Source organism: Ovis aries, chromosome 2 (assembly GCF_016772045.2).
Source record: "Ovis aries strain OAR_USU_Benz2616 breed Rambouillet chromosome 2, ARS-UI_Ramb_v3.0, whole genome shotgun sequence".
NCBI classification, from domain to species: domain Eukaryota; kingdom Metazoa; phylum Chordata; class Mammalia; order Artiodactyla; family Bovidae; genus Ovis; species Ovis aries.
In genome coordinates this window covers 245,115,291-245,128,984 of record NC_056055.1, presented here as the reverse complement: position 1 = coordinate 245,128,984, position 13,694 = coordinate 245,115,291, and the positions used below count along the sequence as shown (strand labels likewise).

Here is a 13,694-nt window from a genome sequence, read left to right as displayed (position 1 = left end):
TTGGCAAGTGGGTTCTTTACCACTAGCGCCACCTGCAAAGCCCAGGGCCAGCATCTTAACTGCATTTATAGCTCCTTTGCTCAGCAAACTTGGCACCTAGCAGCTACCCATTGACTGTTTGTTGAATTAATGAATAGCTGAATGAATAAAAGAGCTTTGTCCAGCCTTTGGTGACCACCTGTAGATGCAGAAGTATTTCTTCCCTTTAGGTCGTGCATGGTCCATTGAGAAGGCAGGAGCAGGTCCCAGATCTAGCTAAAGGTTAGAGGCTCTGGATGGTGCCTGGCCTCAACACTAAGTGAGACACTTCAGAATATTTTCTGGAAAACGTATTGTTTGTTTTGCTGCCATTGTTTGCAAAGCATCTGTAAGTTTCGGGAAAGCAGGGTGCCACAGGAAGGTGGATAAATACGTATTTAAGTGCTCAGACATAACTTATAGGTGCGTCTTTATAGAATCACCAAAATCGGCGTTGACCTGCCCAGTGTCTGCCCAGATATGGTTGATGCCAGCACCTGCTGGTTATCACCAGCATCTGGGGCAACCACTGCTTTCCCAGGCTCAGGCAGCTGATAAAGACACATGAACGGGCTCAAGGGTCACCGGATCCCCAGCCCAGCTCCACCCTGGGGGGAAGAGTTCCCCTCACCCAGGACCAGGGCTGGGGAAAACCCATCTGGAGCCCTGAGACAGACGGGATAGACTGAAGCAGGATTCCTCCCTGTGGGCCCCACCTGGCAACGACAGACGTGTATGTGTAGAAGCCAGGCCTTGGGGGCTCCCTTCTGGTTTCTGATGGAGAAGCGTCCTGGGAACTTCTAGGGGCAACCTCAGGGCAACAGTGCGTGTTGGAATCTCATCGGCTCCCATGCACAGGGCCAAGAGCTGGGCAGACAAGGCTGGAGAGGGCCTGCACTGCCCGGAACTAAACCTGCTTTAGGATGAAGCAAGATGGCAGCCACAGGACAAGGGTGATCAGCAGAGAAAGGCTGTTCCCACTTTGTCTTCCTTCTCACTCTTTGTCCATTCAATCATTTATTTATTCACTTTGCAAAGTATCCTATGGCATCGAGGCATTATGCTGAGCACGCATGGTTAAAAATCACTAATTAATCAATCAGATATGTAATAATCACCTGTTGGGCTAGGCACATTTGGTAAAACATCTACAAACCATTAAAAAGTCAGCTAAATAACTAAGCAATTATTTCTTAGGTACCACCTAGGCGCCTGACATAGAGTAAGCACTCGTTCAATGTTCGTGGAATGAATGAGTGAATGAATGAATGAGAAAGTGAATGAATGAATGAGAAAGTGAATGAATGAATGAGAAAGTGAATGAATGAATGAGAAAGTGAATGAATGAGTGTTTGGTCCAGAAGGGATGGGAGGATGACTCAGATGAAGGCCTGCACTCTTTTCAGGCCCCCAAACCCCTTCCCCACCCCAATGCAGTGTGGCCAGTCACGCAGGCCAGCCAGTTCACAGCGGAGAAAGCTCAGCAAAGCCTGGAGTTGATGTTCCCTGATCCTATGGAGATTCACAATCTCTCTGATGGTTTGAGCACCAGGTGACCAAGTCGATGGGATTAAACTCCTGGCAAAGCCCCAGAGGCTGCTCATCCAGGTGCTTCTTGCCATCAGAGAGCTGGATACAAGGGCACAGAGCAGAGAGAGATCCCAGAATTAACTGGACTCCCATCCCTATTAGCTTGGATCTGCCCTTTCCAGGTCCATAAGAGCTTACAGAGCATTGATTCTGTGAGAGGCAGTTGCTACATACACTCAACCAGACACAGAGAACCAGCCTCAGACCCCTGACAGTGGGATCCAACTGGGGTCTGATCATATTGCTATACAAGGTAGGACAGAGAAAGGAGATGACAGAGGTACGCAAAGGTCCCCTGGCTCAGAGAAGAACAGCTTTCCTGGGCATGTAACACACACTGGGGTGTACCATCAATTACACAGAAGACAGGGCCTGAGCTCAGGCGCCTGCCAACCCATGGCTGAATCCCTCCCGTATTAGACATGTGACCCTGGGCAAGCAGCTTAGTCTCACTGCCTCAGTTTCCTTTGCAGAAAACGGGGCCAGAAGCAACCACACCTCACAGAGTGGCAGCGAGAAGGAAATGAGATTACATCTGTAAAGGAGAGGCAAGGTATTTGGTACATGGAAAGTACTGAGCAAACGGAAGGCATTGCTGCTGTTCTGTTGGAACTGTTGATGGGCGACAGGGCCAGCCCATGTGTCTAACCAGCCCGCATCCTAACAATAAGGGAACCCGGAACAGAGGCCAGAGAAGTTCTACCGGGCACTGGGTATGTGACAGATATTATCCCAAATCCTCAGAGATCAAAGTGGGGCCTGATCATATTGTTACACAAGTTTGGACAGAGAAACATGGGCTAGTTGTGGGAGGGATTCAAACTGACCAGTCTCTCCATGTAAAGCAGAAAACACAAGCTCTGAGAGATTGAGTGACTTGTCCAAAGTCACACGGATAACAAGTTGCCAGGCCAGGATTCAAACTCACCTCCTCCTGACCCCCAAACCTTATCATCACCCGTCCACCCACCTCCCAGGCCTCAGTCTGTGTCAGCCACCCCAGCTTCCCAGACCCAGCTCCCTCCTGAGCCTCGGAGGCCAGCCGCTGACACCAGCAGACAAAGCCCAGGGCAGCAGTGAGTGGAGCCCATGACCCATCACAGACAGAGGCACCTACTTGTCTGGTACTGGATGCCCAGTACTGCCAAACAGGCCACCACTGCCGCCACCAGAAGCGCCACCAGCACCACCAGCCGCTTCTCCACCGGGGTCCTGGCGGCCCAGCATCTCTGGCCATTCCGGGGGCCTCGGAAGTTCACCTGCAGGGAAGGAGGCAGGCGGAACGGGGAGGACGTGAGCCCAGGGCCCTCGCTGCCCAGGAGGAGGGGGCTCCGCAGCAGGTCCTGGCCCCGGGGAGACATCAGGGCCGCCCTCCTGTCTCAGGGGTGGTCCGGTTCCCACAGAACCCGTCCTAATCCAGGAGAGGAACGGCCACCCTGCTCAGCAGCTCAGAGTCAAGCAGCTCAGCCCAGCCGTGCTTGTGTTCTCTGTCACCCGATCTGGGTAGAAGGGGAAAAAAAATAGATCGGATTTGTCCGTTTCTCCAGTAAGGAGTTCAAAAAAGAACAGGATGTTTGCACTCGCAGGCATCCAGGGAGCATCCGGCTGGGCTCTGAGGCGGACACAACCACCAGCCTGCAACTGCGCACAGGGACAGGGACGCGCAGCCTGGGCCGCCGAAGCCGCCACAGCCCCACGAGGACTGTGCTCTCAGCTTCTGTTTACAAATGAGGAATCCGCAACCCAGAGGGGTGAGCCCCTTGCCTCTGCTCACACGGCTAGATGGGTCGAGCTTGGATCTGGGTCCAAAGGTATTGATCCCAGAGCCCACCCACGGGTCAGAGCATCGAGTCCTGGGAGACATCGGGGGGGATGCAAAGGGGAAACAGCTCCATCCGAGCAGGTCCTCAAAGGCAGGAGAAAACGTTCTCGGCCTAACTCACAGTCAGCTAAACAGGAAAAGAGGTACAATGAGAGGAAGCGGAGGGTGTGACAGGGCCTTCCAAGCTGAGGAGGGGCCCACCAGCCTACAGTGCCCAGAGCCCAGGGCCCGGCCTTCACACCCGAAGCCCGCTGGGGGCTCCCCTCTGTTCCACGAGGTGCTTCCTGCCGAGGCTGGGGCCGCGGGACAGGAAGGGAACCCTGCAGCCAGGGTTCAGTTCAGTGACATTGTGGCCACGTGTCAACAGTCGAGCACCAGCTCAGGGCCACACTGGAAGTACAGAGAGGACAAGACCTCACTTTTAGCTCTCACTGCCCAGCAGACAGAGAGATACAGAGACTGATTGGGATAGGCAGGGGTTCAGTCAGGGAAGGCTTCCTGGAGGTGGGGGTCCCTGGGCTGGGCCTTAAAAGAATAAGTAGCAGCTGGCCAGGTGAAAGGGGAGGGAAAGGGAGAAGGAGGGGGGCAAGGCCTGGATGCTAAGGGGTGCGAAAAGCCGGGTTACTGGTGGGGGACTTCTTCCCAGGGTTGGAGCGATGGGATTAGATTCACCCTTTGGAAAAGCCAAGGTGGAAGGAGAAGCAAGGCTGGAGGGGAACGGGCATGGAGGCAGGGAGGCCCACAGCCTGCCAGGGGAGATGGGGAGACCCAGCCTCTGCCCTGAGAGTGGCCCCCAACTGCTGAGAGGACAGCTGCCCGGGGGCCACGGCACAGCCCAGGGGCAGCCTGACGCCGACGCCTGGGGACCCCGAGGCCAGTCCTTAGTGAAGGGCGTCGCGTGGCCTCATGGCCCTCGCTGGCTATTTTCCGAACAGGAAATGACTGGGGATTGCTGCTCTAGTGAAAGAGGAAGACAAAACTTTTGCGGGAAAAAAACGATGATGATTCTAAAACCGAGAAAAGGAACCTGAGGCTTGGTGAGAATTCAGTGGCGGTCCCGGAGGCTAGGACGCAAAAGCAGTTACAGGGAGGGGTGCGGTCTTCTGAAAGCCCTGAAGTGTGAGTCGTGCCCGACTCTTTACGAGCCCATGGACTGTAGCCCGCCAGGCTCCTCTGTCCATGGGATTCTCCAGGCAAGATACTGGAGTGGGTTGCCATTTCCTTCTCCAGGGGTTCTTCCTGACCCAGGGATCGAACCCAGGTCTCTTGAACTGCAGGAAGATCCTTTACCACCTGAGCCACCAGGGAGCTCCCCTGAAAAACCTTTTTAAAACGGTGAGACATGAAGATTCTGACCACCCTCCTGGCACAGACATAGCCTGGGACAATGCTGACGCAGTCACAGCCTCAACGTCTATGAAGCACTTTGTCAGAGGTAGCAATTCCCTCACCCAGTTCATCAGGGGCACTGGGATCCAGAGGGGCCCCCAAGGGTTTGAAGCAGGCACTGCCTTGTCTGGGGATGCTGACATTTGTTCTCACTCTTTCTGGGCCATGGAACTGATATCCCCTTCTATCTCCCACGCTGGGCCTCTCAGTGACCCCAAAGCTCAGCTCAGGGGGAGACGGGTGGAAAGCTAAGCAATGGCTAACCTTGGCTGAAGAGGCACCAGACCCCTGGGAAGCCAGGGAGCACAGCTGTCGGGGCTGGGGGAGCAGGAAACCCTGTCTTTTTTTTTCAGCTGCACAGCACAGCACGTGGAATCCTAGCTCCCTGACCAGAGATTGGTCCTGCGCCCCCGTTTGGGGAAGGTGGAGTCTTAATCACTGGACCGCTAGGGGAGTCCAGGAAACTTTTTTTTTAAAAATGTTTTTTTAATTGAAGGATAACTGCTTTATAGAATTTTGTTGTTGTCTGCCAGAGGGAGGGAGCATATGTATACCTATGGCTGATTCATGTTGACATTTGGCAGGAAACTCGTTCTTATGTAGACAGAGCAAGGTGCGATCCGAGGAAGTAAAAGGGAAGAGAAAGAAGAAACAGGCAGAAAGAAGAGGACAAAGGGAAGGACGGCAAAAGCAGCAATCACGGCAGCTAATGTTTGAGGGCTTTCTGGGTGCCTGTGTTAACTCTATTCTGTTGCCGGATGATGCTATTCCATCTTCCCAGGACCCCCAAGAGTAGGCGTGGGTATTAGCTCCAGAAGGAACACAGGAAGCGGGGGTCAGAGAGGGTGATAAGAAAACCCACATCTCCTCTGAGCCCACAGCATCAGCTCCGTGGCCGCACTGCCCACCAGGAGCAGCAAGTCGAGCCGAGACTCACTGTTTAACATCAAACAGACAGATGGTGTTCACCGCAAAATGCAAACAGAATTAAGTCAAAATTAAATTAAACATTCATAATTCCAGGGAGAAAGGGCAAATGGAATCTGAAGACAGGGTTTTTTTTTAAATTATTTTTTTAGCCTTTGTATGGTTCTGTGCTTGATTTGAACGACCAGGCAGAGGGGCCTCTTGGTTTCTGGACAAGACTTGCCTCTGAGGGCCGATGTCCAGATGCAGTCTCCCACGGCAGGAGAAGTCACCAGGAGACTGGGCCAGGGTCAAGAGGCCGCTCCAGGAGAGGCTGTCCAATGCCCGGGCGCCGTGGCCGGGGCTGGGCCTCCAAGCTGCTATTTGGCTCAGTGAGTCCCTTCCCCGCCCTGCCTCCTTCAGAGCCTGCCTTTGGGAAATGGGGGCATGTGGATCGTGATAAAGGGGTCTCCAGCAACGTGGAGGGTTGGAGGGTGAGTGACGGGCAGCTCACTTGGTCTCGGGAGAGGTAACTGGGCGCAGCAGCGGCCAAGGAGCAGAGCTTATCCTAGAAGATGGGGTAACAATCACCGTGAATGCTCAGCTCGCTGGCCGGCTTAGCATCCTAGCAATTGGTCCTGGCAGGCAGAGAGAGCATGAGATAGAAAGATGCCTGGAAAGAAAGGTAGAGAGGAAGACCAAGCAGGAAACAGAGGTGGAGAAAGAGAGAGAGGAACGGCTGAGCCATCCAGCCCAGGAGTTCCCAGGGTTGCCATAACCAAGGGAACAAAGCCCTGCTGAGGGATAAATATTCGGTTACAGAAGTGAGCGCCTGGCCCCGCAAGGCTCCCAGCAAGAACGGGTTCTACAGGCGAGGACGGGACACCAAGCCTGGGGCCCAGGAGGCAAGCCAGCAGCAGAAGGGGCGGGGAGCCTGGCTTTCAGAGGAAGCAGGGGGTCCGCAGGGAAGGCAGTTGTTTCCTGAGACACTGCCTGGTCCTCCAGCGACCTGAGCTGAGCGGAGCGGCCAACAGGAGTCAGTCTGGCCAAAGGGTTGGCAGGGAGCCCACCCCCTGCAGCCCAGAGGCCAGACCACCCCGGGGAGGGCTGGCAGGGAGACAGGGCCGCCTGCCTCCGAGTCAGCCCCTCGGAACAGACAGACCGTGACAGCCTGGCCCTGCGTGATATCCTGTGTCAGGCTGGGGAAGTTTCTTCCAGGACAGTTTCTACATGGCGGGCTTGTGGCTAAGGCCACTGGGGCCAGGCCAGAGTGAAACTATGAAGCCCTCCTGTCCTCTCCATTTCCTCCAGGAGCCCTACCAGCCCCTCAGCCCCACTGCCTGACTCTTCCAATGGCTGAGAGCAGCTTGAATCAGTACCTGAGCGGGGGAGGGGACTCCTTGCATCTCAACAGGAATCCAAGTCTAGTATTTAGAAGATGCACCTTCCAGCTGTCAGTGACCCCGGAGAAAAGGCATGACCCCGAGAAGTCAAAGGTCAACCCTGGCTTTATCAAGATTGAGAGTTTGTCCCTGGGCAGCCTCTGGACCTCAGTCACCTGTTTTTACATTTTTTTATTTTATGCAGACTAGGGGATCTTAGCTCCCCACTCAGGAGTCAAACCTGTGCCCCCTGCATCCCTGCATTGGAAGTGTGGAGTCTTAACTGCTGGACTGCCAGTGAAGTCCCAGTCACCTATTTTTAAAATGAGGAAGCAAATGAGGTGCCAGGTCTGACCAGTTCAGATCCTAGAACAACTCTAAGGTCAAGAGTAAAAAGATCGAACAGGCAGATGGAGTTGAAAAAGTCTGCTGGAAAGCAGAGAGATCTTTTTAAAGTACTTAATGGGACTGTCTCTGCAACTGCCCACAAAAGACAGCTCTGTGCATGAAGGGAAGGGGTGTAGGGGAGGGATTAGAGAAAACCAGCACTAAGAATTAAATATCTTGGCTTTCTTTTTTCTTGGAAAAAAATTTGATTTTTTAGGGGTAACTGGATGAGCTTCAAAGGTTTTGGTGAATAATTGTGGCCTCCTGTGGGAAGTTTCCCTGGTGGCTCAGTGGTAAAGAATCTGCCTGCAGGGTAGCAGACCTGGGTTCAATCCCAGGGTTGAGAAGATCCCCTGGAGGAGGGCACAGCAACCCACTCAGTACTCCTGCCTTGAGAATTCCCTGGAGAGGAACCTGGTCAGCCACAGTCCATGGGGCTGCACAGAGCTGGACACGACTCACGTGACTAAGCAGCAGGAGCAGCAGGCTCTGCTCCCCAGTTTAGGCTGCAGGGCTGTGCGCATGCTCAGCTGTGTCTGATTCTGCAACCCCATGGACTGTAGCCCTCCAGACTCCTCTGTCCATGGAATTTTCTGGGCAAGAATACTGGAGTGGGTAGCCATTTCCTACTCCAGGGGATCTTCCCCACCCAGGGATCGAACCTGTTTCCTGTGTTTCCTTACTGGAAGGAGGATTCTTTACCACCTGGGAAGCCCCAGCTGCAGGTATAACTTTAGTTATTTCCCTTCGAGCCACTGAAATGGTATGGCATGTACCGGGAGATACAGAGACCAGGTGGCCAGTCTGAGCTGAACAGAGACAAAGCTATTACGTTTAGGGCATCACTGAGATATCACACCGGGTGAGCTTTTATAATGATCCCAACCAAATACATTTTCTGTGCATTACACTACGTGCTTTCACTTGTATTGTCTCATTTCAATCTATGCAACAGCCCTGAGAAGTGGATTATACCAACCCCATCTTGTAAAAAAAGAGAAAAGCTGGCTAACTGAGGAGCTTCCAGGTCTCAGAGTCCACAAGAGGGAAAGTTGGGGCTCCATGTTAAAACTGGGGCCTTAAACTCTGCACTTAGTCCACGCTGAAGAATTTTAGTTGATTGCAATTAAGTTGTAGCTCACATATGAGATCAAGGAAAAGAAAAATCCTTTCAGGTGAGAGGTACAGGTAAAATTTTGCTCCAGCTAAATACACTTTGTCAGCATGTTCAGGCAAAAGGTGGCAAGTTTGGCTGATAGATGCAAATTGTCATTTACTAGTGTTGGTATTGACAACTCCAGAGTTTCAGGAACAACGGGCTTCAAAATCTTGAAAAAACAAGTAGCTGATTTTTATAGCTGCCCGTCAAGAGATGGAGATTTGGTGGGCGGGGGAGAGGATTGGATCCATTTTAAAAGGCCTAAAATTGAGGGAACAGTTGTGCTTCTAGCAATTACTCATAGGAAATTATTCGAAAGGCTAGAAGCTGGTCACCTACAGTGTTGTGGATACTGGGCCTATTGTCCAATTGGAGCAGATTGAGTAAATGTATTTTTATATCCTGGTACCATAAGGTATTATGATATTTAATGGCAGTATGTTTCGGAAGTGTTGTTTCATTTTTTTGGCTTGCAGGATGTTAGTTCCCAGGCCAGGGATCGAACCCCAGCCCTCAGTACTGAAAGCATCAAGTCCTAACCACTAAGCCATCAAGGAACTCCTTGGAAGTATTTTTAAAACTGAGGTACAGCTGATGTTTCAGAATTTTCTGACAACACAAAAAAAATGCTTATGAAGTGGCATTAAATGAAAAAAGTAGGACAAAATGTTATGGATGTAGAATGAGCTCAATTATAATAAAAAATATATAAGCAAATGTAAAAAACTAGAAGTAGTTATTTCTGAGTGGTGGGGTTACTGTCTCTGTAAATTTCTTTTATACTTGACTCTTTTTTTCACAAATTAGTATGCAAAATTGTTATACTGGAAAACTTCCCTGTGATTAAAGACATAAAATTCCTAGAAAACTCTGTAAGATAAGATGAAAAGGTTCTCGACTCTTATAAGAACAATCGTTAGCTAGTCTGCTTTGGGGAAGTCGTGGAGGCTCAAGGAAAGCCGGGCTGGGTACCTACAGAAATGCCTCCAAATCCTTGGGGCAAGCATTTGGGCTTTTCCTGTAGTAAAAGTGGACGATATACCCCGTTGGGTGGTTTGGTGTCGGGGCACCAACACTGCATTCCAACCGCATGACAGCTCTGTGACCACAGGAATGTCCCTAACCTCTCTGAGACTCAGCTTGGTCATGTGTAACGCAGCCGCAAGAGTCCTTACCTCACGATCACAAACATAACAATGCTGGCAGGCCCCGAAACGTGCATCACAGTCATTCTCTTAACTCCCATTGTGCAGAGGCAGGAAGAGAAGCTTAGATCGCCCAGGATCACAGGCGGTGTCAGATTCACACCTGGGGCCCCCTCACCCCGTCTCAGAGCCCCGGGTGCCTCCCCTGTGCCAGGCGGCCTCAGGCTGACGAGTCACTTTGTGGCCTGAGAAAGTCTATACCCATGCGGGCTGCCACAAGATGATAACAGCACAGCACCCTACTTCGTTGTGAATTCCGAAACGCTTTTGTGCTGATATATTTAGAACCTTCTGTGAAAGATGAGACTGAAAAAGACGGCTGATTAGATTCTGTTTTGATTCGGGAAGGCAAAAGCGCCTGCCACGGGAATCTAATTTCCTGCTGGATTTAGCCTCTGCAGAAAGGTCCACGGGGAAGCGGCTCTAGACAGACTGGGTTTGGTTTCTTACTCCTAGAATTCTAGCTCCAGTGCACCCAAGGCAAGCTGTCTCCCCTTTCAGAGCCTCAGGTTCCTCATCTGTAAGAGGGCGCTGTGAGGACAGTAACTCACGGGGCTGCTCCTGAAGGCTGAGTGGGACGATGTAGGTGAGAGAGTCCCGTTCCAGTGTGTGCAGACCGCTCAGGGCCGGGTTTGGCCTCCCCAGGGCCTACTGAATGAGTGTCAATCAGTGCCGTTTCCCTTTACTAGTATGATCCCAGCTTCTGAGAGGTGCGCCGAGCAGAACTGGGCCTGGCAGCCCAGGTTTCCACACAGCCTACGCTTTCCCTCTGGGGGCGGCTTCTGAACTGATAGCAGTCCCTGCAGCAGGCCTCCCCGGGTCAGCCTGGCAGAAGCCTCCTAGACTGTGCTGCTCGCCAGGTGTCAGGTCACAGGGCCCCCTGGGCATCCTTCGGAATTCCCAAATTCCTCAGGTCCACCTGTTTCAGTTCACACCCAGCCGGGGTTGAGGTCCTGGTCTGGACCATCCCAGCTCAGTCCCTCCGGGAGGCAGAGGTGGTGGGCACATTTGAGCCCCAGGGGGCAGAGCCTGGTGGGGGAGGAACTGGGCTTCCCAAGTAGAGGCTGGAAGGGGCAGGGAGAGAGGGAGCAGAGGCTGGGCTCCAACCCCCAGGACACGCGGGGTTTGGGGGAAGAAGAGGAGGAAATGTGGGGTAACGTCCACCAGACAGGATGACCAATCACCCCCTGTCTGCCCAGGACTGACAGGGTTCCGGGACTTTCTACGCTACAACTGGGAGGATTTTATGCTCTGCCTAAAACTCTGGGCAAGTCTCAGCACTCAGGGACTGGCCTCCTCCCTCTGAAGAGAGAACTGGACCAGCTCACCCCTCCAGGATGCTTCTTCCACTTGGCCGCCTGAGTTGTAACCCAGTAGCAGGTGGTCCGGAGGGTTTGGGGATGCGTGAAGGTGGGGCGGGGAGGCCCTTTGGGGAGCCCAGCGCCTCAGGGGTATTGCTAACCCAGAACAGGCTTTTCTTAACCCACGGAGCCCAAGGGCTGGCGGGCTGGCACGGGCCCCCTCACGCCCCGGTGGCAGGCAGGACGGCCGGGTCGGCCAGGGCTGGGGAGGGCGCTCAGAGCGCCGGGGCGCCTACCTGCAGGTGGTTGGGGTACACGTCGCCCTCGGACAGCGAGTCCACCAGGTCCTCCTCGTCCAGCGTGGCCCGCTTGTAGGTCGACATCTGCAAAGTCAAGTGCAGCACCGACTCTCTTAGCGCCTCCATGGCTCACCACTCCCGAATGGGGAGAACGGGGAAGCGGCCACCCGTCGCCTGCGCCGCCGCCGCCGCGCCCCGCCCCGGCCGGGACACCGGGACCGGCCCACGGCCAGGCCCGCGCCGGGGGAGGCGAGGGGGGTCCCGCCTCCCTCCGCCACCCCCGCCCCTTCCCCGCTTATGCAACCCCGCGCCTCACCCCCAGCGCCGACAGCGCCGCGGCCACCGGACGCGGCCACAGGCTCCGCATGGTGCGCCCGCGACGCCCGCTCCCCGCCGGGTGCCCGCCGCCGCGCGCCCGCGGCTCTGGCCGGGGAGGGCCGGCCCTGGGGCTGGGCCCGGCCTCGCACCACCTCCGAGGGCGGAGCCTGGCCCGCGCAGCTCCGGCCCCCTCCCGCGCCGCGCCGGGAGACCGCCCCCCACAGTCACCCGGGAGACGGAGCCTTCTCCCCCTTCCCAGAGGCTGGGGGGCGGGGTGGGGGTCGGGGAGAGGCCCCTCCCGCTTGCAGGCAGGAAGGGGCTCGCGGCCACCCTTCCTTCTAAGAAACATGAAGTCCTCCTTCTATAAACCGTGGTGGCAGATGCCAAAAGGCAGGTATTAGGAAAGGGCCCCTAGTTTGGCCGCAAAAGTCAAGAGAGGTTTCTCTCGCCATTGACCCTTAGCTGCGCCAAGAGCGGCCTCCCCCATGCGAGCTAGAAATATTTGGGGGAAAACACAGACACACATAGACACACAGACACACACACAGACACACAGACACACACACACAGACACACACACACGGAATAAAAATGGCATGTGCCTCCCTTCTCATTTCCCCCTTCCTTTAGTTCAGTGGTCTTTGAGCCAGAGTTCACAATGATCTCAGAAAATTCCAGAGCACTCTCCTGACTTAGAATGAAAAATGTTCTGTGCATGCTGGAGGGAAGCCTGTGCTTGGCTCCAGGCTCCAAGGTGTGATCTTACCTCCAAAACAGGAACAGCTTTGGGGAGAGCGGACAGCCAGGAACAGGACCATTTCCTCCACCTTCCCTCAGAGGTGGGGCGCTCTGGACGCCAGGCTCTCTCCCTGCCCCTCAAGGTCCCAGAAGAGCCTACCCAGCAGTTGCCCAAAGGACCCTCCATGTCTGGTGGGACCTGGAAGCCCCCGCGTTAATACATTTTTTCTCAGCTTTCCAGACCACTCCCGTTCCCTCTCATAGCTGACTTCACAGATGCATGAAGGAACAGGCAGAGAAGGCTCAGTGACACCTGGGGTGACAGTCTCGGTGAGCTCCCAAGGCTTCACCTCCTGCCTTCTCACCGCCTGCTCTGCAGCCAGAGCCCAGCCTTCAACAGGAAACTCTGGTCCTGCCACCCTTGCTCCCAATTCTGTGGGGACAGCCCCCTTACTGGTCCCCCGTGGCCCCTGCCCACCCTGCCCCTTTTCCCACCTCCCTGCCTCAGGCTGCCGCTTCTCCCGCCCTCCCTCTGTTCCTCGGATTCCCCGAGTGTCTCCTGCCCTCGAGACCTTTATAGCACTGTTCCCTCTGTCTGGACATGTCTCTGTTCCTCCCGTGCTGGCTCCTGTTGCAGACAGAGGTCAGCGTAAACGTCACACCCTCAAATGTCCCAGCCACCCCGAGCAGAACCCAAATTATCGATCATGGCAACCCGTTTTACTGCAGTCTGTGACTTATTTATGCTGGTTTTTAACATCTGTCTCCTTCCCCCTCCCCCAAATTGTGAGTTGTATCAGGGCTGGGACCTTGTCTGACACAGAGAATCCCCATCAGCTGCCATAGCACAGGAGCTCTAAACACTGTTAAAATGAAACGAGAACAAGTGAAAATTACTCTGGGGAAGGGCCTTGAAAATGCATCTAATTTTGCAATACCCAAGGACAAGGAGAACATGTCTGAGGACCTTAGGGAGGCAGGGCCTGCAGGAAGCATTTTAATTCTGGGTTTTTCTGTTCCACTCCCCCTGGGTGCAGGACTTCCCATTACCCACCAGAGAAACAGAAAGGGCACGGCAGGCAGCTACTGTTTCCTGGGGGCTTAGAGGGACAAGGTATTTGTTGGTTCTTTTACATTCATCGTCTCATTGAAGCCTCTGAAGCAGGTATCATCAGTCTCT

At 54.1% G+C, this 13,694-nt stretch overlaps 1 protein-coding gene across 6 annotated transcripts in view; it reads right to left on the bottom strand.

Moving 5' to 3' along the window:
• Positions 1-13,694, bottom strand: part of ECE1 (endothelin converting enzyme 1) — a 121,138-nt gene that overhangs the window by 52,205 nt on the left and 55,239 nt on the right. The window contains exons 1-3 of one of the 6 annotated variants that reach the window (XM_027965562.3): positions 12,543-13,064; positions 11,456-11,542; positions 2,726-2,867 (exon numbers count right to left, since the gene is read on the bottom strand). In XM_027965562.3, the coding sequence (XP_027821363.1) occupies positions 2,726-2,867; positions 11,456-11,542; positions 12,543-12,701 (388 nt within the window). In that variant the 5' untranslated portion in view covers positions 12,702-13,064. Of the gene's footprint in view, positions 1-2,725; positions 2,868-3,382; positions 11,543-11,774; positions 11,884-12,542; positions 13,065-13,694 lie in introns of those variants that run through there. The other 5 variants (XM_027965563.2, XM_004005152.6, XM_015093696.3 and 2 more) reach the window with 5 other exon arrangements.